Source organism: Notothenia rossii, assembly GCF_949606895.1.
Source record: "Notothenia rossii genome assembly, chromosome: 10".
NCBI lineage: Eukaryota > Metazoa > Chordata > Actinopteri > Perciformes > Nototheniidae > Notothenia > Notothenia rossii.
This window is the reverse complement of record NC_136908.1, coordinates 14,751,997-14,778,560: the sequence shown is the minus strand read 5'-3', so window position 1 is coordinate 14,778,560 and position 26,564 is coordinate 14,751,997. Positions and strand designations below refer to the sequence as shown.

At 42.5% G+C, this 26,564-nt stretch overlaps 1 protein-coding gene across 2 annotated transcripts; it reads left to right on the top strand.

The window, feature by feature from the left end:
* The first annotated feature begins 1,841 nt into the window (after positions 1–1,841).
* zbtb10 (zinc finger and BTB domain containing 10) lies at positions 1,842–21,839 on the top strand. 2 transcript variants are annotated; one of them, XM_079654231.1, is made up of 5 exons: positions 1,842–2,804; positions 9,365–10,394; positions 14,853–14,918; positions 17,282–17,457; positions 18,779–21,839. In XM_079654231.1, the coding sequence occupies exons 1-5, from the start codon at positions 2,133–2,135 to the stop codon at positions 19,049–19,051; spliced, it is 2,217 nt and encodes a 738-aa protein (XP_079510357.1). In that variant the 5' UTR covers positions 1,842–2,132; the 3' UTR covers positions 19,052–21,839. The 2 variants fall into 2 exon arrangements, with proteins under 2 accessions (XP_079510357.1, XP_079510358.1); XM_079654232.1 differs by lacking the exon at positions 14,853–14,918.
* Positions 21,840–26,564: the final 4,725 nt, after the last annotated feature.

Sequence of the window (26,564 nt, the reverse complement as noted above, 5' to 3'; positions counted from 1 at the left end):
ATATTTATTTTACTGTATTACTCAAACTTAAACGTGCATACCTGTCATACCTAAGTTAAATGTTTTTATACATGGAATGGTTTTGGTTTTGAAGTACATTTGATCATATGCACAACAATTACATTGAATGTACAGGCAATGGATATCTATTTCAGGCTCCCTCCAACAACACAATTAAGATGTGTACAAATTGAACATCATACAAAAATAAAAAGTACATCTAAGATACTTATAAAGTGCAAGTTACAATAACGTGCTTAAATATAAACATATATATATATACATTATAAAATAACTTTTTTTTTGTGGTATACACTTTTTCAAATAAATATGTATCTAGCTTTTACATACCATTTAAATTCATTCATTTTGTTGAATTACTGTTATTGGATACAATTGTATTAATGACATTTCAATGCTTGCAATCCAAATATATTAATAATTATTTATTGTTATGGCAATTGTCAATGACACTGGGTTGAAGTGAAACTTCATGTCAATCTTAATGGAGACATTAACTTCAAGGCAATAACATAAAGAGACTACACTGAACTGGAAAATTAAGTTTGTTCCTGCAATTGAGGCAAAATCAACGTGATTTAAAAAATAATAATAGAATTGTAATTTAAGTATTACCGAGCTAAATACATTAGAGTTGCAGAAACGTATCACAAGGGTTACTTGTTTATTTCTAATGAGAATAGTTTGACACTATTGCATTCAGAGCATGGAAACTCAATTTGTCAAATTCATTCTTGTGTTTATCATGACAAGTTAAAAGTACATGACATGCCTTATTACACCCTTGGGAATTTAACCATTACAGTGGGCTGCAACCCCCACCCTTTGGTAATCAAACCCTGGGTTAAATCCAACTCTTGTTCACACACTGCGTGTAAAGCCCTTAATTGGACAGCATTGAAACTAGAAACTCAACTATGTCAAGAATTACAAACACACCCCCCCCCCACACACACACACACACACACACACACACACACACACACACACACACACACACACACACACACACACACACACACACACACACACACACACACACACACACACTACACACACACACACACACACACACACACACACACACACACACACACACACACACACACACACACATGTCCACATGAGAGAGTGCCACCTGCTGGACCTGATCCCGATGACAGGGAACAGAAACTTGAGATACATGTTGATATGACAAAATGTATTCTACTGTAAGCTGTTATATCTAACTGGTCTCTTGAGGTTTCTACTACATCATGTACATGCTCACACACCACATGACTTCATTACAGTCACGTCTTTTCAATATATTATCATGAGTGTCTATTTATTCATTATTTTATAACAAATAAATATTGGTTTAATACATTTTTTAAATTATGATATCATAGTGACCTACACTTAGTAGTATTCTTGACAATTATATTACTAGATGTAATGGGACATTAATAAGCATTTGTATTTGTAAATAATTATCACAATACATTTGCACATATGCATGAACTACTTTGTCGAAATATGTGTTGATATATATTTAGTCGATGCTTTATCTTGTTTATGATTGCAGTCAAAAATCAACAAAGTAGAAAAAGACACACTAAAAGTTATTGTAGTATTCCCATAGGAATAGTAGGCTATAGGAATATCATGGTAACCCCGTTAAGCATAGGGGTAAGTGGGGCACACAAGTCAGCATTCATGGGCTGAGTAGACAAGCAAAGTCAAAAGATTAAAAGCATGCGGAAAATGGGTGCAGCCTTTAAACACAAAGACCCCTTACTGATCAACAGCTCCCCATCTTCCTTTAAAAGCCGCCCCCTCCCTCTGACAACCCCCCTTTCTCTGGTCGAGGTGCATTGTGGGGAGGAAAGTCGTTGCCATTCGACCTCTGCGGGGCCTGCGCGGACGCAGCGAGAACCCTGAAATTCATTATGCGTTTAAAACCTTTATTTATTTCCGCATAACCTACATACTCTCACCGGGAGGGCCAAAGCGGGGAAAAGAAACGACGACGGTCCATCTCTTTCGGAAAATACATCGTTTACAACTATATATTTTGCGTAAGGGGGATACTGTTGAGAAGGGGAAGATTGTAATATATATTAAGAAAAATGTCCGGTGAGAGAAACCGCAGGTCGCTGGCTTTCCGAGGAGGTGGATTAGCTGGGTTAACGGCGTCCAGCGGTATCGGTGGGGGGAACTGTAACAGCTGGGAGGCCCCGACCTGTCAAGACCGACATTTTAACGGGAACGGGCCGGATCAAGAGGAGGACAGGGATCTCGGGGCTAAAGAATCGTCGCAGAAGAGAGTGGAGGGCGCTGGGTCTGTCAGCGATAGCACGGAACCCGAGGCGGAGGAGGAAGAGGACCCGGAAGAGGGCAGCTGGGCAGCCGGGGACGACCGTGTCGGCTCCGTGAAAGCGGAGGACGGGTCCAGGGAGGGGAACAGCTCGACAGAGGCAAACGGTGCCGGTAACAACGACGAAGGCACGGAGTCGGGAAGCGGTGCGACCGGGGGCGAGTCGGGCTCCAGGAAATCAGCAGTAGAGATGAGACCGCAGAAGTTGCTTCAGAAACACTCGGTATTCCATGCGTCGTGGTTGCAAGAATTTCCATGGCTAAAATTTTGCCAGGAGACTGGAGTCATGTCTTGCGCTTGGTGTCACAACATTGCCACTAAAAACAGCGACGAGCTTGTGAAAGGCAGTCGCAACTACAAGAGGGCCTTGCTGCTGAGACATCACCTGTCTTCTGAGCACGGCAGGAATGACCCCACCAAACAGGTAACGTTAGCTCCATGACGACTTAGCGTGACAACAAATACCTGTCACACATTGCTCATAACATATGTCTTAAAAAGTGTTGTTTGTCAGTATTTAGCGTCAGTTTCCACAACTTCTGAAACAAAACGAAGGCGAAAATACTTAAGCTTCACAATCCCTTCTCCCGGCTGATTAGCTAGCGTCAGCCTGCTAACCTGAGCTAACCACTAGCCTAGCCGGTTAGCCGCTTGAAGCTTCGCTGTGCAGCCGGAGGTAGAAGGGCAGACACTGTAGTGGAAAGCCCCTAGAGAAGTTAATGTCGACTAATGAATGGCGAAACACACAAATACATTTTTTAGCGTTAGTGACACGGATGTCAGTGTCTGCCTATTCATCAGTCAAGTGACACGCACAAACCTGCTCCACTGACACCTGCTACACTGGAGGCTGTTTCCTTAGAATGGAGAATTAATAACAAGTCACACAACAACAACTGCAAGTCATTTCGAAATCACTAAAGAGTCAGCAACAGCTAATGGAGAGTGTTGGTCGTATTATACGCTTGTGTTTTTGTTGTACACACTGTACAACAAACCCTTTTTGTTTCATCAGCAGCTGCCTTGATTGCTACTAGCTTGCTAAAGGTCACAAAATGGCAAGGGCTCGACCCTAGCAGCCTTTGGGGAACCGCACCCCTGCCCAACCCCCCTCCTCTCAGCCTCTCATCAGGCAGTTCTGCTGGCTCGCAGTCCCGGGTGACCTATGGCGCATTTCTTCCTCCTCCTCCACCTCCTCCTCCCTTTGGGGAGCTAAATTAGAGGCATTGTGCTAAAATGACCCCCCAAAATCCATAGATGGTGTCACTTGCAGGGCTGGACAAGAGCAGGAGAGTAAATCATGTAGCCTGGAGCCTGACAGCATGCATGGCCCTTTTTATGAATAGACTTGAATGGGTAAAATAGATGTCAGTAAATAGAATGACATGGCATCACCTGACCCTGTCATCCACATATTTGTGAATTAATGGGCATTAATGTTATACCTTTGGGGCATATCTTATGATTTAAGACACCATCACATATGCACAAGACTTAAACTGTATTGGGAAAGTGGCCCTCTTTACTTAATTGGCATATAAAGACCACATGGTTAGCCTAAGCTTAAGGTAGGTATAAACTTAGTGACAGTATTTGTTTGCTTAGAATCAAAATCAATTGCACAATATTGGTGAACTATGTCTTTATTTATGTGCATGACGTCTTTTTATTGGTTAATTATTTGTATTGCCGTGTAGCCAACATTCTGGTACTCCTTAAGAGACCTCATAAAAACTGGGAGTGCATATTTGCCCGAACAATCTGGTGTCAAAGGGCATTTCTCCCATCAATCCTTATTCTGGAACGTATTATCACTTTCTGTTTCTTCTATATTTCCACATCCGATTGCCTATCCTGACATTGGTTTGAGCTGTCAGGGGAATTAAGAGCGGGTGCTGTTTGACTCTGATTTGTGAGCAGAGCGGATTGTACTACTACATTTAGTTCCTTGCTTTGCACACGCTATCACTAATCAGAATGACTTAAAGTGATCCACTAACTTGTACACATCTCTGATTCGTAAGGAGGGCAGTAAGTGTGGATTAGGGGCTTGGTGTGGCGTTTCCCTAGCAACAAGGACCCCTGACACTGCACTGAGAGGTTATCCAGGTCATTTCTTCAAGTAGAATAGAGCTGGGACGATGCAGTCCCCAGGCCACATTATGAGATAATTTCATAATAATTTTTTATTAAATTATATTTTAGGGTTCCTCAGATTAGATATTTTTTCTAATGACTGACTTTTGAGTAAAGCCATACTCGCTCTTATACAGTACTGTTGAAAATAATAGCGGCTGTGTATGTTTAGTAAGGTAGCATTGTGCGGCAGTACATTAAAAAGGAATGATGGTGTTATAAGGCAACGTTTTTTTCTATTCACCCATTCCTGACGTTAGTCAGGCCTCTGCTGCATTCGTTAAACCTAACTCGATTACCCCTAGCACACCAGGGCAGCTGTGGTAAATGTGGGTCTACTTGTAAAAGGGGGCTGTTCTCGACACTGTCTTGTGCTCAGATTATTCCCTATGCTCACTGGTAAAAGGTTAAGACTGGCCAAAAGTAATGCATTTCCCCGTAAATCAAATCTGAGATCACGGATCCGGGACCTTAAAGAGTTTCATTTATTCTCTAGTAACTGTGTGTTCCTTTTGTTCAAAAATTGGTAAAAGGGTGTGTTTGTGTGTCTGTCTCTGTTAAACCCACATTGGTTGTTGCAGAGTAATCCCCTGTCGCCACCATCTACAGAGACAATAATCTACAATCATATTTTCATGTGGAGTTCTCTCCACACACAGCCTTTCCATAAATCCCCTCTTTGTTTCTTACTCAACTATTGCTTTCTTGTCTCCCTTTATCATTCTTTGTGAGAATGTCAAATTAAATGTCCAATTCTAAGATGTTTGTTAACCGAACCCTTACAGTCAACCCAGACCAGGATAAGGCTCCTGAAGCCATGTCTGTTGATCAGCGTAGCCTCATTCAGTTTGACGGCCAAACAAATGTTTTACCTGCATCACTGTGTTGGTCTAAATGGGGTGTAAGATAAGATAAGTGTTTATCCCAGGGGGGAATTGAAAAATGTCTACAAAAGTCATTACAACCTCTCATTTTAGTTGAGATAACACCAGACTCATTGTTAAGAGTGAGTCACCCCGAACGGGAAAGGGGACCCACCCTTTGCAGTCTTGAGTTCAACAGATAGATGGGATGTTTATTGGGGGCCACAGGTCAAGGAAAAGGGGTGGGGTGGAGCCAGAGGGAAAATTCTTCATGTTGAAACTGCCAGTGACTCTAGCCTCCCCTCATTTTCTTCCCCCCCCCCCCTATCTCTGCCTCTTCTGTCAGAGCATTGTTAGGAGGCCGGGAGACACTCAGTGCAGCCCTCCCACACCTTGGGCCGAACACACACTGCAGTATTGTTCTAGCATCTGGGGACAGACGGGTTTGGGTGAAGAGGGGTGGGTCGGGGGGTTAGGGAAGGATACAGTAGATGAGTTAGGGGAACGACCGGCGGAGATGGCCTCAGGGCTGGGCTGGTCATGGGACTGGATTGATGGTGGTCGGGGGTAGACAAATGAGGGGATGGAGGCAAACATGTAAGGTAAACAAAAACTGGCTCCGGTGGTTCATTATGTTGAATGGGCGCAGTGCTGTATCACATGATCTGTAAATAGTCTGCCTGAGGCGAGCCCTTCAATAAGCTTGACTTTATGACCATCTTGATGATGTTTAATCCACCTGTAAATCAGTTGTTATCGGTCATTCCCGGTAGATTTTTAAGCGTCCATGTATCTAGATCAAAGGATTTTTCTTTCCCAGAGCCCTCTTGGATTCTTTTTGCACTCTCATTCTTCCACCGCTACCAATTCTGGCTCAAATAAAAACCTAGCCACGTCACAACGGGGGAGGTTGATATTGTCCCCACATTCTCTCTTGGCTCAGGCTGGTTTTGCCTCCAGCATCTGCTCTGCAGGGTCGGTCTGCTGGTTCTCTAAGCTCCCTGCTCACACGTGGCACATCTGGAGAAAGGATGATGATGATGATGATGCTGCTGCTGCTGCTGATGAGGCCAGTATGGAGCAACTTATCCAGTACCAGGCTCTCCTAGCCTGACTCCAACACACACACACACACACACACAACTCCTATCAGAACTGCCAGGCAGAGTCTTACCTCTCTGGCCCAATGCCTTGCTATGTGTAATGGATAAAAGCTGTGGGGAATCTTGGGGTTTGGGGGTGGGATGGCCAGTAAGTTGGAAAGATAAAACACATCTGTACATTCCAAGGTACTCTTGAGTCTGAGAAGCGCTTGTTTATTTATTGCATTTCTAACATATAGTCTCTTTTTTTTTCTTTTTCTATTCAACCCTCCCCATCTTCTAACTTTATTTGCCGGCTTGCTCAGCAAATTGAAAGCCCTTTTTTTTCCTCAACAAATGAAAAAGAAAAAGCACTGGACGAAAACGAAGCAGCAAAAACTAAATTCATTGTAGATCGGATGCTCATCCAACACCTCTTGTTGTGATAGCACTCCTGCCCTTCCCCACACCAATCTATTCCACCACAGTACTCAGAATGATGACCATGCCTCTCCAGAGGCTTTGATGTGTATATCATGGAATAATTGTTCTCCTCTCTCCCCATCCTCTTCGCCTCACCCACACGCTCTCTGGCTCCTTTCTATGCCTGCGAGTGGGAGCTGCTGTGTAATAAGAGAGTGAGTGCCGAAACCTTTCACAAAGGCCTACAGTGAGTGGACAATGAGCCTCGGGGAGAACACGGGCTATTGTGAAGGCTAAAATGGGGTGACCCAACTCCTTCTCTCTAGCGCACTGGTTTTCCGTCCCCCTCTGCTCCACATTTTCTCCTCCGCCCTTTTTTTCGAGGCTCAAGGTCTCGCTCTCTCAATCTCTGCCTCATGCTCTTGCTTGCTTTTCGTTGTGCCCGTTATCAGGCTCTTTTTCTTTTATGTTACGACCGTCACCATTTCTCATCTTCTTTTCACACTTATTTGCATCAACTCGTTGCCAGAATTCTACAATTCTGCTCTCGTGTCCTTTTATTATTTCTGTCTTCTTCATTTCTTCTAGCCAGCAAAGTATGTCCACTTTCCCCCCTCCCAATCCCTCCCTCATTCTGCCTCTGATTTTAGTCCATCCTATCTCTTCATCTCTCCCCTCCAGCTGTGGCAGAGGATGATAAGCCCCCCTATACTATCCTGTGTGCCCAGGCTGCCCTGGACAAGCACTGCAGTGTGGAGGGAGTAGGGGTGGGGGCTGGGTGGGGACCTCAGAGAAATGGATTTAATCTGAATTACTCGAGCTGAAACCCCAGCTGTGTGTATGTGTAGGCAGCTTGGTTTCTGTGTAGTTGTGTGTGCGAGTGTACATGCATGTGTGCGCAGCAGAGATGGTGGTAGGCGGGGGCAAAAATGCAAGGCTCGAGCAATGTGAATTATTCTGGATTAGGACATCTGCTGTGCAATTCTAAAAGTGTGTGTGTGTGTGTGTGTGTGTGTGTGTGTGTGTGTGTGTGTGTGTGTGTGTGTGTGTGTGTGTGTGTGTGTGTGTGTGTGTGTGTGTGTGTGTGTGTGTGTGTGTGTGTGTGTGTGTGTGTGTGTGTGTGTGTGTGTGTGTGTGTGTGTGTGTGTGTGTGTGTGTGTGTGTGTGTGTGTGTGTGTGTGTGTGTGTGTGTGTGTGTGTGTGTGTGTGTGTGTGTGTGTGTGTGTGTGTGTGTGTGTGTGTGTGTGTGTGTGTGTGTGTGTGTGTGTGTGTGTGTGTGTGTGTGTGTGTGTGTGTGTGCTGTTTATTATGCATGTGTGTATTGGCTGTTTATTATGCATGTGTGCATATGTACAAGTATGCATACACATGTAAATACTCCCCTCTTCTCTGCGCCGTACCAGTCTGGCCCTTTGCCCTGCTATGAGGGGGGAGGGGGGCTGTTACAGGGCAGTTCTATGCTTCTGCCAGTTCCCCTCCCATCCTACAGCCACGTCGTGTCCTGCTTTACACACTGGGCGGCCCTTCCTTCAGGACCAATAATGGCCTGTTTTACATCTAGCTTGCAAATTGAAGAGAAAGATATAGGAAGTGTGTAAAGTCTTCTTACACATCTACTGGAGTTGATAAACGAAGCACCGTTGAAGTATTCATTTACGATTACAAAATAAATATCTAACTCCAGTGTTACTACAAATGGAGGTTAAGTGAATGCTTCTGAAACATTTATAATCCTTGCTTTGAATGAAATACAATTAATAAAAGTTGATTTTCAACTCTGTAAGAGGGGAATTCTAATGGAGAGTGATCTTCGAGATGATGTCTCCTGCTTTTCACTTTGCTTGGTGATGTCATTTTTGTTTTGCCTTGGACTTCTAAACAAAAGCAGGTGCAAAAGTGGTATCTTGTTGAGGTGTTTTTATTAAAGCATAAATGGAATAAAATATTCCATCTACCTAAAACTCAACCAAAAACGATGTTGTCTTTTTAAGTTTTCACTGTTGTTTTAAAGATTTGATTTACTGAATATTTTCACCCTCCTATCACAATATCCGTGCTCTCAGCTTAAGTTTTACTACAAAAGGAAAATACTTTTCCCTTTTTTATACGTTAAATTACAGTCTTTATTATAATATTATCTGGCATTGCGTTATTTTTTGGTTAGGGCTTGATATTAAATAGCTTATAGGGGTAGGTAATATTACCCAGCCAAACGGCAACACACCTTCCATTGCTTCTTCCCCCCCCCCCCCCCCCCCCCGTAACAAGAGCCTGTCGAACCTGTTTCCCCCACTGGGCAGGTGCCACACCGTGAGCCCAGAGGGTGTGTGTCTGTTCCTGTTTATAGTACAGACAGAATTTCAGGAAGGGCAAATATTTTTTGCAAGTTTGTTTGTTTGTTATTGCTTGCTTTTGCTCATTTGTGAGAACACGTATTAAATGTGTTTTTCTCTTTTTTTCCTTCTCTTTCATGTTAATAGGAGACAATGAGGCCCTCGGACAACGGCAGCCCCTCCAATCACTGCTCAGAGGACGACTACCGCCTCAAGCCCGACGAGAACTCCTACTGTTACCAGCTGCTCCAGGAGCTGGACAAGCAACGCAAAAATGGCATCCTCTGCGACGTAAACATAAACGTCTCGGGCCAGGTGTTCCGCGCACACAAGAACATCCTGGTTGCGGGCAGCCGCTACTTCAAAACCCTCTACTGTCTGACCAAGAGCGAGGCCCAGGACCAGGCCTCGACCACGCACCTGGATGTTGCTGCCGTGCAGGGCTTCTCAGTCATCCTCGACTTTCTCTACTCTGGGAATCTGCTGCTCACAAGCCAAAATGCCATTGAGGTGATGTCTGTCGCCAGTTACCTCCAGATGACAGAGGTCGTACATTCATGCAGGGCTTTTATAAAGGATGCCCTGAATATCAGCATCAAGCAGGAGGCTCCTGATTCAGTGGTGGTGGACTACAACAAGAGGCAGACGGTGTCCAAAGACGGACAGAGAAGCCTGGACCGCAAGCCAAGCAACTTCTGGGCCACAAGCATCCTGTCAAAGCTGTCGATCAAGGCCAGCAGCAACAATCAAGGAAAGGAATCAATGGAAGACGAAGACACAGGTGGCAGGGTAAAGGAGGAGTCCAGTGACATAGAGGTGACCGTGGTTGGGAGTGAGGGCTGTGCCCTGGTGACCCCCGGAGCCTCTGGTAACTGGAGCCACCACAACGACAACTCGTCTGATTCAGGAGAGACCAATGACCCACGGTCGGCCAGAGGACAGGTCTTCATCTGGAACGAGCCGGTCACAGGTGGCGCTGCAGGAGCCTCCGCATCAATCAAACAAGAAGCCCCGGATTCAGCGGCAGGAAGCGGGCGGAGGAAAAAACAGACCACCACACGCCGTTTTGTGTACAACTTTCCTCCAGAGCCTGAAGAGGGATTTGAAGAGGGGATGTTCCTCCAGCCCTCTGCCTCCTTCCCGAGAGAGGACTTCTCCTCCCTCTCAGAGAATGCAGGTATGAGACACATTTGTAGCTCTAAACACGCTTCATATCCTCACAACGGCCAGTCCTTTCCCCTATGATATATAAATAGATTTCACCGTTACCTCATGAATTTCTTATTGCTATCAGTCACACTGTATACTCACTGTAGGTCAAAGGAACAAGCTCCCTTTATGAGGTAGGGAGGTGCATGCAGAATGTGACATATTATCATTTGTAGGGCTGAACTAAGTACTTCAAAGTTAGATAAATAATGCTGACCTGAAAAACTTCATTTGAATGCTTCACTTTCTCTTTTATTTGCACGTCTATTCATTGTGTTTGGACATTGTTTAGAGAATCTACAATACTGCAAATACATTTATGACAATGGCTTGGGGAACACTAAACAAATAAAACAAAGTTGTGAGGGACAGATTATATAAATACTCAGCTAAAAAATTGGAATCAACCAATATAAGCTAGTTGGAAAATGTAACCAGTTGGGTCAGCTAGCATCACTAACTAGCTTCTGCTTGCCCCCCCCCCCCCGATTTAACTTTTTAAATTGAACTTTTAACCTCTAAACACTAAGATTACCGTGACATTCAGTTTCTCCTTGTCCCAACATTCACTTGAAGCTAAATGATGCTCGCATAAACTGTCTATGGTTGAATTCTGTATTTGAAATGGAATTCGGTAGGTTTTGAAAAATTCCTGCGATTTAATGATTAACCTCCGGGGCGGTCAGTAGGGCTGAAGAGGATAACCCTGAAGTTCATATGGCTTTAGTATTTGATCCTCTTTTTGCAAGCCTGGAAATTGTGGTATAATTATGCTCATAAAGATCACACCTTTGTATGACTTTTGAATATGAAAGATCTATCACCAGTAAGGGTCGTATCGATTTCGTGCTAAAAGCTCATCTGTGGCCACCCGTCGGTAACACAGGCGCGGTCACTAGTATTCATGATCAAATAATTGATCACAACACCAAAAGTATAGATTTCCACCCCTTCCATTCATTCCCTGCTGTGACCCCTAACAGGATAGTTGCTTATCTAGCTTTTAACCTGCTGTGCAGAGCCAAGACTTGAGTAACTCCCCCCAAGATCCTTTAATCACCCCAGAGCAGGGGGCTTAGCAACGTGACGCCCACCTGGACTGCTTTGTCTCAGAGGTGTGTTGCCACATCGCTGCTGAGACTGGTTCTGATGAAAAGAAGAGAGATTTGATAAGACTAAGTACAATGCAATGATGTTGAAGCTATGTTATGGTTCAGATGGGTAATGTGTATCTATAAAATCACAAAAGAGTAGATATTTAACGGGATTAGGGGATGGAACTATCCTCAAAATACCACTTTATATGATGTGGTTGGTAATAATATTAAATCCAATATCTTTCTTGATAAAACTTTTGCACCCGTTGATCTTCTCCCTTTCTGTTGACCTTTTGATACCTCGTTCTTTTACCTTAATCTATGCATCACTATCCACATACAGTGTAGCGCTCTTATTTGACAGTAATCTCTTCTCATAGCTGCTGCCTTCTCCTTCTGTTGGCCCCATTAAGCATGGCGCTCCATAATGATATCACATATTAAGTGAAGTGGTATGGATCGGGGGGAGGGGAGGTGATGTGTGAGGAGCAGGGTGTGTGTAGAAAGTGAGAGATCTACATTTTGTATGAGAGAAAGAGAGAGACTCCCTAATGCAGGGAAATGAAGAAGCCTCCCTAAATGCACTTGAAGGCTGTTAGTGCCTCCAACTCCTCCTATGGTTCTTTTTAATGTGTGCACAAAGTGATCCAGGGTGTTGTAATAGCCTAAAGAGACTTAAAGACTGTTTGTCTGCATGTGTGCTAACTCTCGTCCCTTCTCCTCCTCATGTGTCTTTGCTGTTTAGCTCCGCGTCTCTCCTTAATGTATACTACGTTTCCAAATAAAGATATGGTTAGGACTTCAAGTAGGCTGTTAGTCACAGTAAAAGGTTTCAAGGAAACTGTTTACCCTTAAATGATAGTTTTGTGCTCAGCAGACCATTCATTCATACAGTATACTCTATGTTAAGAGTTTAAAAATAGATCTGCGCATATTTAGTCTCTATAAGGGCTTAAAATCTAGGATTTGATACAGAAACACATTCTGCTGATGCAGTGTAGTGTCAGAGTGACAGGAGGGCCTTTTGCCCTTTTGGACCTTATCAAAAAGTACATTATTTCAGGGCCCTCTACTACTATCTATTGTGTTTAGAGCTTTTAGGTTCCCCTATTTAAAAGCAATGTTCACAAAAGGCTCTGTGTTGCTAGTTTTTTTTTTCAGTTTCTCTTTTCCACATTTTTGACTGACTGGCTTTTTGAAAGTGAATTCTTTAACACTTTTGCTCTCGATTTGTTAAGGCAAGGTGAGATGGAGGGAACTATCAGAACAAATATGTAATATGCCAGCCTATTTAATTTCTTTTGTATCTAACTTTTTAGAGTCATAACACTATTTAGTCAAGCTTTTAAGTTGACAGTTTTTAATTGTATGTGTGTGTGTGTGTGTGTGTGTGTGTGTGTGTGTGTGTTGGGAGATGGCCCTGTGGGCCATCTAAGCTAATTTACAGATGGCCCTGAGCCCAATAGATCACATGCAGCGGTGAGCGGACAAAAACTCACACTTCAGGTTAGAATATCACACGTAGCTATTTTAATTACCTCTCAAACTACCTAAACTAGTTATAGATATGTTTAGTTTTACTGTCGGGTCACTCATTACTGGATCCGCGAGCTGCATGATACTGGTATAATAGATTGCCCGATCGGGGGGGGGGGGGGGGGTGGTGGGGGTGTGTGTGTGTGTGTGTGTGTGTGTCGCACACGATGAGTACCATTTAAATGAATTTGCTAAATCTTCATTTTGTTCCCACAGCCTCTCTGTGCTGTCTAGGCTTGATTAGTCTTGTGTTTTGCACACTGCTCATTTGAAGTGACTCGCTCTAGATATCTGTGTCACATGATATCTAAAATATTAGTTACGCTTTACTGAAATAAAATGAGTGTGTCCAATGGTTAGCCTTATCTGCTGTGGGTTATTAGATTATTCCATAAAGCAATGATGCAGAAGGGACTGGAAGGGTTTACTGTTGTGCGTGCGGACATGATTAAATACCAAAACATCATCTTCTGGTTGTGAGATGTTCGATCTAAAACTAGACGGCCCTCTTGTGCGTTTAGTCTTGGCTGGCTTGCATTTTTTTGACCGAGCCTAGGAGCAGTCATCCACCAATATTAGCTGTCCCAGTTTGCCTCAGTGATGTAAACCATTTGGGTTTCATTTAGCCTCACTTTGATCTGTGTGGTCATGTGCCAAGAATGGAAACGCAGTCTCCCAAATGGTGGTAATCTCTCCGCTGTTGCGTATCTTCCCTTTTTAAATAATTTGTGCTTTTTAATTTTTCTCTTTTTATAAGGTGGCTGTTTCCTAATTGGATATAGTCTTGGCAAATGACAAAAAAAAAACTAAACCCAAACCTGTTCAGTTTATAACTTAAACATTTGGGAGAAAAAGCACAGAATCATGTTGTTTAAGAGACTTTAACCATGAAACACATAGCTTTTTGCAGGGAAAATGTCTGAAACCATTGGAGGTAGATGGTTTACAGATTGACATGAAAGCTAGTGTTGTGTGGAAAATAGCAGCTGAAAGTGAAGGCTGGTTGGAAGGATATAAGTACTTTGCCATCGCTGTCTGCTTTTGCATCGCTGAGCCTCACAGCTCATGGCCAATAAATTCTTGGGTCTTCTCCAAACAACACTGTTGGATTGTTGTAAAGGGTGCGTGCTGCACACAGAGCAGGTGAAATGCATTTGCATACACACACACTAGTCGCTGTTGAAGCGTGCACACAAATGCACAATAACTTACCAAATCCATACGAGGTGCAAAGCTAACAGGGGCACTCCCTCCCCTCCCTAATCCACTCTAATGCACTGGGACTGTCCTCACTATTCCAAATATTGACCTGGGTAGAATGGACACACACACACACACACACACACACACACACACACACACACACACACACACACACACACACACACTCTCTCTCTCTGACACACAGGGGCGTGTCTTTAATGGGCTCTAAGCTGGAGGAACAGGACACACACAGGTGCTCTCACACAAGTGCTTTCAAAAGCTGGGTGTAAGCTGAGCCGGTGTGAGGGGCAGACTCTCATTAACCCCCTCCCCGCTGGAGCCCAGGTTACACCATCAGTTTGCTCTCTGGCCAGGGGAGCACACTGTTTTACATATAGTAGGGACCTGTCTGTTTGTGTGTGGGCTGACCTATGTGGTTAACTAAAACTTCCTTTGTTTCACGTGGGGGGTTTGGTTAGTTGTGTACACAAGGCGTTGTGAGGTGTGCAACCCCCCCATCCAGGCTCTCACCCACCTCTCCTCTCTTTCTCCCTCTCGCTTCTCTTGTCCCCCCCCTCCCCCTTTCCCAGAGCTGGCCAATCAGATCCAGTATAGCATCATCCAGGACTTACAGCAAGGGGAGTCTTGGGAGAATGGTAAGACGCCGCACTCGCTAGACTACCACTAAAAAAAACTAAACTAAAAAAACAGTTTCAACGCAACTTGAAAAGTTTAACTTAAATGCATCTTCCTAATTGAGTGTGGGCAGTCGAGTCAATAGTTATTTCTATTTAATTGTTGTCAAAATGACATGCTCATGTCAGTGTCTTTACAAACTGTCCAGGTATGAATAAAGTCAATTGTATTCATTTAGGTCAGAAAATACTAATCAGTTTCAAAGTGGTGGTGGAGTAGCCAGCCATTGTCTAAAGTACACAAAGCTATGCAGCCTAATGCCATACATCGCACTGATAATAAGTATGTATGCAGTGTGTTAAGATTGCAGTGTCGAAAAGTTAATGTATGCTTTCAAAAAAAAACACACCAGTGCTGTTGGACACTTGCTTCCCACTATGCATAGGGAATGAAAGAGACAATATTATTATTTGTGGTAGAAGAGTATCTGGGTGATTAGCTGCTTTCACACCAAGTACTTAGCCGGTACTTGTCCCCGGTACTTGTTCCCCCCGAACTCTTTAGTCCCTCCAACTGTTCTAGTAGATCGCGTTCTCACCGGAATAAGTCCCTGACGGAGGATTAGACAAATGAAGCCACTGACGTCGCTTCTTCTTCTGCTTTGGGTTCACAAAACTTTTCGGAGTTTTACGGGGCGTGGTTTGCAATTCGCCCAGCCAATCAGAAATTGTTTGGTTCACGCGAACTAGGGACTAGTTCCAGATCCTTTTTGATGTGAACCCCACCCCCCCCCTTATCGGCCTAGTTCGGTGGGAAAAGTACTCTGGTGCGAAAGAGCCTATTGGCCTTAAAGTAAAAAGTAAAATACACTTAAGAAACTTCTATTGTATTCTTAACCTCTAAAGGTTAAAAGTAAGTCGAGTCATTTTTATTTATACATTTCACATTGGGGCAACAAGATATTTATAAAAAATGATATTAAAAAACAATTAAAACAGACATTAAAAACAGAAGAGATTAGAATATAAAAACAAGCTTAAAAAAATATCTAAAACTCAAAAAACGAAACAGTGCAATTACTAATCATTATTGGTATTATGAAATATAATTCTATCCAGAATACAGACACGGAAAATACTCAGGTGACCTGCTTCTCATCAACCCTCCTCCGCTTTCCTCTCCCTAGCAACCTGCCCTGACAACGCCTCTGTTGTGTTCACCCTGGCTCAAACAAAAGCCCCCCCCCCCCCCCCCCCCCCCTTTTCAACACTGAAGCACTACCACTCTGTTAGGAGGCTCTTCAGAATCAATAGGTTGCTTATTTATTTGTCAGCCCAGCTGTCCTCAGGAGTTTGTTTAGCATAAACATCTGTGTTTGTGTGAGGACATTGATGTCTCTCATTTAGACACAAAAAAAACAAACATCTCGTCTTTCAATCTTATTGAAGCCGATCTTCATGGTTGATAAATAAAGGTGTTGTATTTGATTGGGTTTGATGTTACGGGTGCTCCCCCATATTACTGAACATCCAGAATGCACTAGATAATCAGCATTATGGGTAATATAAAAAAGCTGATAATTGATATATTCTTAATATAATGAGGCAATACGTTATTAGTTGAACCTCTTTTAAAAACGGTTAGTTGCCATCACAACCACTGGTCTGGTAATGATGAATTCTTTAATATCTTCTACCAAACGACATTATTACGTCCATGTAGAACAACGACAGCCCTGCTTTACATTCACTGCGAATACGTGTCTGCATCCTTTGTAACACTGCCTTAATGAGACCTCCAGCATCCTTACGTACAGTTACTTAGCAACAGTGACAGAGCTGTGCAGTATTCTATTTCATCTACAGTTGAGCAAACTTTTGCTAAAGAGGCTTTTTGTGATACATCCCTTTGTGGTGTCCTATTCTCCGTAATGGTTACCGCATCTTAACTCTGTGATTTGATAAACAGGATATTGGTTCCTGACACACCCCTCCCTCATTAGAAGATCTATAGATGCAGATGTAGCTTTTATGATGATTGTCTTCGTCCATCTCCGGTTTGTTCTTCCAATGCCATAAATCTAACTGAAGGAGAAAACAATGGTTGAGTTTCTTATATATTTTTTTTATTTAGTAAAGAAACGGGTGTCAGTTGAGAGAAGACATGGTGGTCCCAATACATATGGTGACCAAGCAGTCTATTGTGTAGGAGTAAAATGTGGTATTGTTTTTTTAAGAGGAGAAAAAAGAGGGCAGGAAAAATGCTTTTTCTCAGTGGGTGTGGCAATTGAACCGTTTTTATGATGTACACTAAATCAAAAATCCTTAGACATGAAGTCTCTAAATCACTTTGTCTGAATGTTTTTGTTTCTCTCTCTTCGCAGGCGAGTCCTCACACCTAGCCCTCAATAAGCTCAAGTGCCCCCACTGTAACTACATCGCCAAGCACCGGCGCACGCTGAAGAGACACCTGATCATCCACTCTGGCGTGCGCTCCTTCAGCTGTGACATCTGCGGCAAGCTGTTCACCCGCCGCGAGCACGTCAAGAGACATTCCCTGGTGAGTCCACATATGCAACGGACCCTCTCTTTTACACCGCCGTGTGAGGCGCAGCCACCATCTTCTGCCAAACGCTACAGAGCTTAGGCCACCCTCGCATCTTTGCACCCCGCCTCACGTTTTGTGTCAGGCAGCTCTTCGCTCCAGGGAGTGAGAAGTTGAATGCAATGATACTGGTTTTCTAACATATCTTAGAGGCACAAAATGTCTAACAACAAATGGATGTGAGACCTACAGTATGTCTAAGATAGGACATTACGTGTTTTTAAATCAGGAGGCTAAACCAGTTGTACCGGCAGAACAACCTGTATGACAGGCAGCAGTTTTCTGCATCAAATAATAATGTAATCTGTTGAATGTTAAATTAAGCTTAATGGGACATTTTCAAAACACGTTCTCTATGCAATGTTATATGAACAGATCAGGGTTTCCGCTAGGATTTTTTTCTCGCCGGTCAAATGGTCCGGACAGAATTTATTTTACCAGACAAATTTGAAACTTACCGGTCATGTTTCAATAATAATAATAATAATAATAATAATAAGAAGAAGAATTGTGTATCAGAGTTTCCGTTAGCAGGTAATTACCGGACTATGACCGGATATGCTGATGTTTAAAACTCAGTTAATGGGGCTCATTTTATATTGCTTCAGTTTATAACAGATAGAGAAATTCAGATTTATTTTTCAATAAATGATTCCACAAATAACAAAACATAATTATTACATTCAAACAAACTACTTGTAGTAGATAAAGTACATTATTCAAAAGTTTACATTAACTTTGAATAATTACACGGGAGAAACGGATCCTCTCTCTCTCCCTCCCTCCCTCTCCTGACAGCCCGTCAGTTTCTCATGCAGCTCCCTAAACAGTGGGCGGGGCTTCAGGTGATCATGCAGCAGCTGATCTGATCTGATCTCTCTCTCGCGTCCGGTTACACTTCACTCGCGTTTATGTCCATATCGATCAGATCCAGCTCTCCTGATCGGCCTTTATAGAGAGCACAGATCAAACTACTAAGAGTGGATATCGGCCGATAATGACCGGCGGCCGATCGATCGGAGCATCCCTAATTATTACCAGACATTTTGAATTTACCGTTTTTTTAATAAATGTTACCAGCTAAAAACCGGTAATTACCGGCTAACGAAAACCCTGGAACAGATATGTAAATACCAAATAATTGTTGTGATTAAAAAGGAATTCTGTGGACTTTTCGCATATCTTTTTAAGTACCTTCTTTTTTAAAGCGATAAAAAGTAAAAGTGCTCTCATCCTTTCCCCAACCCTCTCTGCCCTGCCCCCTTCTCCCCTAAAGGTGCACAAGAAGGACAAAAAGTACAAGTGCATGGTGTGTAAGAAGATCTTCATGCTGGCGGCGAGCGTCGGGATCCGTCACGGCTCGCGGCGCTACGGCGTCTGTGCCGACTGCGCAGACTCGCACCAGGCCACGCAGGAGGGCATGGAGTTCCCCCGTGATGAAGACTTCGAGGGCGAGGAAGGAGAGGACCTGGATGGGGAGGAGCCCACCGACAACGACCAATCAAATTGGGGTGAGGGCAACGCTGGCACTGCCCCGGAAGAGGACTAAGAATTTAAACAAGCTTGAGAAACAAAACTAAAAATAAGTTGATGTTTATAATATATATGTAAACTAGCTGGTAAACAATCAACTCCAAAGTGCTATCAAACCTTGAGGTTACTTAATTGTGCAAGTATACGACAAAAAGATGGATTTAAAAAAAAATGAAAAGCTTTCGTAGAGTGGGAACTCCAAGATGTACAGATTTTATTATTGTTAAATTGTGTCCAACTCTGGGCCGAGAGCCCACAGGAGAAAGATTCTATCGACGAATAATATGATAAATCAGGTTTTTGGTGATGTATTTCTATTTCCTGTTTTGGGTTGGGGAGACTTGGGCAGGGTAATGATGTAGTTTTGAGATGGGGTAGGCCAATCATTTAAAAAAGCGAAATGTTAATTATTTAATTTATGAAGAGAGGTTATAATGGTCTTATCGATAATTTTTTATTTCTGTTTTTGTCTGCGAGCAGAGAGAGTGGCTGTGGCTCTCTGCACAATCTGAAAGTATATCGCTCGGTGCTTGTAGACAGAAGAAGAGCATTATTGTCCACAGGAAGATGTTTAACTTGCTCTGTAGATCTTGTTTAGATGCGCTAAATATTATTATATTCTTTACATTTTTTATTTTCTTTCCCTGCAAAAATCTTGGAACCAAAAAATCTGTTTTGTGACTCTAATGTATTACAGCCATATTTATAATTAATTTAAGAGGGCTGTGGTATTGTGCCAAACAGACCGCACACCAAGATTTAGCAGGACGCAAAAACTACTGAATACGCTTAAGAAAAAGAAAAAGAAAAGAAAACGTGAGGTGGGGGGTGGGGGGGGAGAGGAAGATGAATTAAAAAAATAAAAAAAAAGTACAAGGGGAAATGTTATTGCTAGCTTTATACAAATCACGGCGTCACAGTAACACTTTATTATTAAACAAAAGCATTTGACTTTCACTTAAAGCTTGAATTTTGCCAAATGACGAAACGTTTGGTGCTATAATGCTTGTCGCAGAATACTGGACCTACTGGCTATATATGATGTTTCTAATCATAAAGCTTAAACTGACTCAGTTATACTTATATGTAATCAGCTTAATCTATAGAACACTGTTGTGCTACGGCGACTATCAGGTATGCTTTGCCATGTTTTTAAGCTTTTTATTTAATGCACACACAAAGAGACACACACACATACCATTTTATAGAACTACCGGCAGTACTTGTAATCGAGGACCTAATCAACATCAATACCTGTATACGTTTGTTTATATTTGGTACTGAGTTATAAAGTAAATACAGTTTATATATATATATATATATATTTTGAAATCACTTGAACGTTGGTTGAGAGGGGAACGAAGTGTGTAGAAAATCATGCGTGATGTCTGAAAGAACTCCATTTTCCATGTGTTTAAAAGTATACAAAAATGTCGTGGGTTTAATTTGATGTTAGTTTGTTTATTTCTTTAGGTCTGCCAGGTAGAAAAACACTTTGTTCCACAAAAAGTGAAGCTCTATGGCGCCTCATAGACATGCACTTATTTTGTGTTCCTGAATATCATTTTCTTTTTATGCTTCTTCGCTTCCCAAAAAGCGGGTCTGAATGGAACTTTATAAACTGTTGTGTCTTCTTCCAATGCGCAACGTTTTTTTATTAGATATTTCTGTGTTGTTATTTAATATTATATATACATTGACTCCAAAATGCAATCAAGACTGTTAATTTCTATTTGTCCAACCAAAATTGTTTTTAATTATTGTTGAATAATGTATGAGAGAAGCCAGGTGGAAACTTGCTTAGTGTAGAGAATCCTTGCTCGTGTCTGTAATTGTTGAGATTTTTAAATGTTGTTATGCTACAGAATCATTCACTTTACCCTAGATGCATATTTTGTTTTCCACAGATGTTTCCTTTCCTTCTTTTGTTGTTTCATTAAGCACATATTTTCTAAAGAAACACGGATTGTTTGCGGGTTAAAACCTTGGATCAGCAGTTATCTGTTCATATGCAGTGGATTTTACAACATGTACTGAAGTGCTAATGATACAGAAGATGTGTAACTTCCCTTTACTCAGTGCAAGAAGATATATTTTAAGTCCTAGAGATATTCATCCTCTTCGTGTCACTTTTACCTTCAAATCACTGTGGGAGGAGTTATATTGCGGATATATATATATATATCTATATGTGGAGATTATATGAGATAAATATATATATATATATATATATATATATATATATGAAGAATATATTATTTAACTAGTGGATTTACTTAATGGAACACATGGTCAGCTCAAAACCTCCCTGCGTGGCGGTTTTATTTCCGTGAACCTTTCTCCGCCGCTCGCTCTCTGTTCACGCCGTGTGCTTGCTCATCACACCAACCTGTTGTCTTGTTTGTTCTTTTGATACTATTTACCATTCTACTGATTTTACTGTAACGAATGAAACTCAAAACGATGTATCATTTTAGATTTTATGCTGTATTTGTTATATGGACAAAAAAACAAACATTGAAAACAAAAGCAAAAAACACTAAAGATGTAAAGCAGAGGTTTTCTTTCCCCAGCTGTATTTTTTTACGCTGTTCAAAAGGTTGTATTTTTCAATTTCTCTCGAACTTTAACAGTGATGCAAAACTCGGGCCGCGCCTCAGTGCCCTCCGAACACGGCAAATTCAGGTTACTCTTTTTACGTTTTTATCAAAGATGGAACTACATTCTCCTTTTTTTCTGTCTGAATTGTACTACTGTTCCTCTCTATACTACATTTTAAGAATAAAACTTTGATATTGCTTTAACCTTTTGTGTGCAATTATTTAACCTTGCTCTTCTGATGATGGTCTAACAAACTTCTTTCTCCATAAGACCAAGAGCAGCAACACTTTCTATCCAAAAACTACCAAAGAGATGCATTTCAGACTGAACCACTTTGGTACATTACCTTTTTTATATTAAGACCCCAACTCACCGAACAAGGTGGAACCAGGCAGCCTAAAACATGCCTGTATTTCATATCATCCAACACTTATTGTATTATTGTTATAACAGCCTTGTGAAGTGTCTGACCATGCTCAGGAGATTATACTTAGTTTTTCTCATTTGCTCAGGCACAATAATCAAGTGAAACTCAATTCTCTCTGCATACAAATAATATCCAGTTTACCACATTTTGCTTTGTGATAATCTTGGTGATCAACATGGACTACACTGTTTTCAGATTATTTGTATTAGGTGTTAAGCAGATATGTATCATGGTAGTTTTGCATCAATTCTCTCATGCTCATATTTGACCTAAATGTCATAACCTTTAAAAAAAACGGTTCAGTGATATAGTTTAGTCAGAAAGATATTGCACTGTTAAAGAAGACTACACGTACACAACAGTCATGAATATTGGCTGCCGTAACACTAGCTCTGCCAGATTTAGAAACTCCCTTTAAGGAAGTTAATTGTAAGTGTGTCCTTCGCTGTAAACTAACAGTTTGCACACTGACACACCTGTGGTTAAAGGATAACAACAGGGTGACGCACAGCACACAGTAAGAGGGAGTCTGCTGACGATGAGATGTTTTCAGAGATTTACTGACCACTGCCAAGTTACATGCAGCTCAAAATACATCACTTACTGATTAACATTAATTCCAAGTGTTCTCCTTCCTCCTTACAAGGAATATGATTTTTCATTTGCTGCCATCTGCTGTTCCGAGTCGGGAATAAAACACAGCTTTACTTTCTGTCTGGGCCGACACCAGGTGGCAGCACTTCTCTTTGCCTCCTTCCTTCACAGTCCACAAAGCTCCTGCACTGTCCCAGTTATTCACTGAGAACACTGATGGAACAACTCATCCATGCAATGGAGAAGTACAGGTCTGCTAACACTGGGGTTGCAGGGTTTAAATGATTCCTCTAGACATATTTTGTAGCAATGTTTTCTAAATGCTAGTAATACAAAAAGTGATTTGTTTAAATGTGTTAATCCTCAATAACAAGCAGTAATTTGATCCTTGCTTAGACAACAATACAAATACTTTTGGTTGGTGCAGAGTACAATAAGCTAGAGGAGAGACAGACACATATAACACAAATCACAAGGTTATACAACTTTTTTCAATGTTTCTCTTCAATGATTTCAGTTTTAATTTTGTCATCCTATTTTGTTCTGACATTAGAGGCACACACTAAAACCTTTGTGCCAGTAGTCGTGTAAACACATTTATGGCATGAAATCAGATAAGGTATTCTTGTTTCAAAGCATGCACGAAGAGCAGAATAAGTCAGGAGCAAACACTGCTTTACACAGTGCGATATCAGTATCTGATGGTACACTTTTCTGTGACAATCCATCTTATTTTATCGGAACGACTCAATGCAACAAATTCCATAGAACAAATGCCAAGAATGCATTTAAAGTAAAATCTACTGATGTGTGTTTGTCACACTGTTTCTCTCTGGTTCACACAGTGCTGTACGTTTAAACCTTGTACAGACTTCAGGCATTATCATAGTGTTTATGTCTGCGTGGGCATGTGTGTTGGAGTGTGTGTACACACACAAGCAGTCATCAACACTGGCCTTGTGGGCAACCACACACTGCTCTATTCTTGTGTGTGTGTGTGTGTGTGTGTGTGTGTGTGTGTGTGTGTGTGTGTGTGTGTGTGTGTGTGTGCATGTGTGCATGTGTGCATGTGTGCGTGCATGAGCCTCCTTCCCATTCACAGGCCCTTTTGTGTGGGTGTCTGTCAGCGGTGTTGTCTGCAGGCAGGCCCCCATTGTGTTGAACCACTGCTCCTTATTGACACAGGGCCCCTGGCGCTTCGTGTTCCCATGGCCCCCCAGCCACGGCGGACGGAAGGCTGAAACCGGAGCCCCGGACCTGGGGAGAGTTTGTTTGCACTCCCCTTTCACTCCCCTGGTGCTCCTGGAGCTCTCGCCCACGGGGACGGGGCTAAACGGATGGCGGCACAGCGTAGGTGTGTGTGTTGGTTGTGGCAAGGGGAAGTTCAGGGGGGTTGTTTATGTGTGTGTGTGACATTATAGAACCTAAGGTGGAAAAACAGGTAATCATGTGGTCACAGCTGCAGTTGTCGACAGGGGAACCTAATTGTGCCCCATTGGGTGTGTGTGTGTGTGTGAGATCTTTACCTTCACATCATATCAAGGCCCTGAGAGGTCAGAGGTCAAAGGGAGAGGAAACATTAATGGAGATCCCAAACTCAAAGTGTTGTGGGCGGGCGGCTTAATACTGCTCTTGACAGCTGACTTTGATGTGACACAGCGATGGATGGTTTCTGAGTAATCTTTCATCGGTGTTCCACCTTTGAAGGGGAACTAAATTGATTTGACACATGCTGTAGTGTAAAGGTTACATTTTTGGTAATGGTGATCGAAAAACAGTTCCATAATGTCTTCTGTTAATCAGAAAACTAGAATTATAAAACGAGTGAATTTCTTCTTTTTAAAATGTGTTTCTTGTTACATATATTTCCAATACAGAATCACTTGTTGAACATAATAAAAGTGAAATAATGGAGCAGTTTATCTAAAAAAGGAATGTTTCAAGTATAAAAATCAAAGATAAAGATTTCTCTAATGGTGTTCTGGCAGGGTGAAGGAAAACAGTACTGTTGAGAACATCCCAGTATTATACTGTATGCTTAGTGTGAATTAAAAAAAAAGGAAAAGCATTTCATACATTAGCTTGACACTGACCTCACACAGAAAAAGTACAAGGACTGTCCAAGCTTTGCTCTCATTCCTCTCAGTTTGTTAAAACATAACATCACTCCGACTGTTTGTAAGTTCGTAAGAATTGCTGCATATGAATCAAGAGAAAAGAGTGACTCAGAGAGGTCTAAAATGCCAGAACACTCCACGAAGCAGTGGCAGATCAGGAGGGGGTGATGGGAAACGTTGGTTGATGAAACAAAACGGGTGTATGTGGGGGTGGAAACGCTCCATCCATCCCTCCATCCGGCTGTGTGTACAATGGAGCGAGGGGCACAGAGTGTGTGTTTATGGCACACTGGCGGGCTTCGCTGTGTGAACCTGGCAGGGGCACACAAATAAACACACACACACACACACACACACACACACACACTCACACACTCACACACTCACACACTCACACACTCACACACACACACACACACACACACACACACACACACACACACACACACACACACACACTCACACATATAAGGAAAAGGCATTACCATGTGAAAACGGAAGGGCAATTAAGATGTGGAGAGTTTACTGGCTTTCGGTGTGGTGGCCTCTCTTCTGTCGTCTTTCTTTTCAGTCTCGCTTTATTTAGGGCCACCATCCCCAAGTCAAGGCCAGCCCGATCAATACACACACACACACACACACACACACACACACACACACACACACACACACACACACACACACACACACACACACACACACACACACACACACATACACATACACACACACACACACACACACACACACACACACACACATACACATACACACACATATCGCAGTGTTTGCACCAGATATTAACTTGCCGCCTCCCTCGCTCTGTTGTCAATGGGTGACACAAATGTGTGTGAGTGTGTGTTCTGTTTACAGTATCAGTGTTTATGATTATGTCAGTTAATCCAGCCACACACATAAACACGCTCTATCATGTCGTGTTCATACTTGCTATTTATTTGTGGGATTTTTTCTTTGATGTCATATTCGTGTGTGTGTGTGTGTGTGTGTGTGTGTGTGTGTGTGTGTGTGTGTGTGTGTGTGTGTGTGTGTGTGTGTGTGTGTGTGTGTGTGTGTGTGTGTGTGTGTGTGTGTGTGTTTCTTTCTGAGGCTTTTCCTGCATCTGTTCATGACCGTTTGTTTGTTTATAAGGGGTGTGTGTGTGTGAGAATGTATACACATACTGCATCATCTCAGCGTGTGTCCCAGCGTGTCTATGGTGTCAAGAAGTGACAGCGTGTGTGTGTGTGTGTGTGTGTGTGTGTGTGTGTGTGTGTGTGTGTGTGTGTGTGTGTGTGTGTGTGTGTGTGTGTGTGTGTGTGTGTGTGTGTGTGTGTGTGTGTGTGTGTGTGTGTGTGTGTGGTGTGTGTGGTGTGTGTGTGTCTAGGGGAAGGTGCTGGTTCCCACAGCTCAGATCTAATTCAGCTGTAACTCAATCTCCGTGTGAGTGCCGCTCCTCCAGTGCTCTCCTCTCCCTCTAGAGTGTGTGTGTGAGTGTATATACGTATGTGTGTGTGTGTGTGTGTGTGTGGCGGGGAGATATTTCCCCTCTCAGACCCTTTAGTATCAGTTTACTGTGTCAACGCCAGGAGCTTGACGGCAGCAGCCACATTCACACACACACACACACACACATACACACACACACACACACACACACACACACACACACACACACACACACACACACACACACACCTTACAGCTACCATTCAGACGTCTGCTTATGGAACACTGGTGGTGTGTGTGTGTGTGTGTGTGTGTGTGTGTGTGTGTGTGTGTGTGTGTGTGTG

Coding starts and splice junctions, on each gene's coding strand:
- zbtb10 (XM_079654231.1), top strand. CDS start 2,133: ATGTCCGGTGAGAGAAACCGCAGGTCGCTGGCTTTCCGAGGAGGTGGA. Junction 2,805..9,364: donor GGAATGACCCCACCAAACAG/GTAACGTTAGCT, acceptor TCATGTTAATAG/GAGACAATGAGGCCCTCGGA. Junction 14,919..17,281: donor AGGGGAGTCTTGGGAGAATG/GTAAGACGCCGC, acceptor CTCTCTTCGCAG/GCGAGTCCTCACACCTAGCC.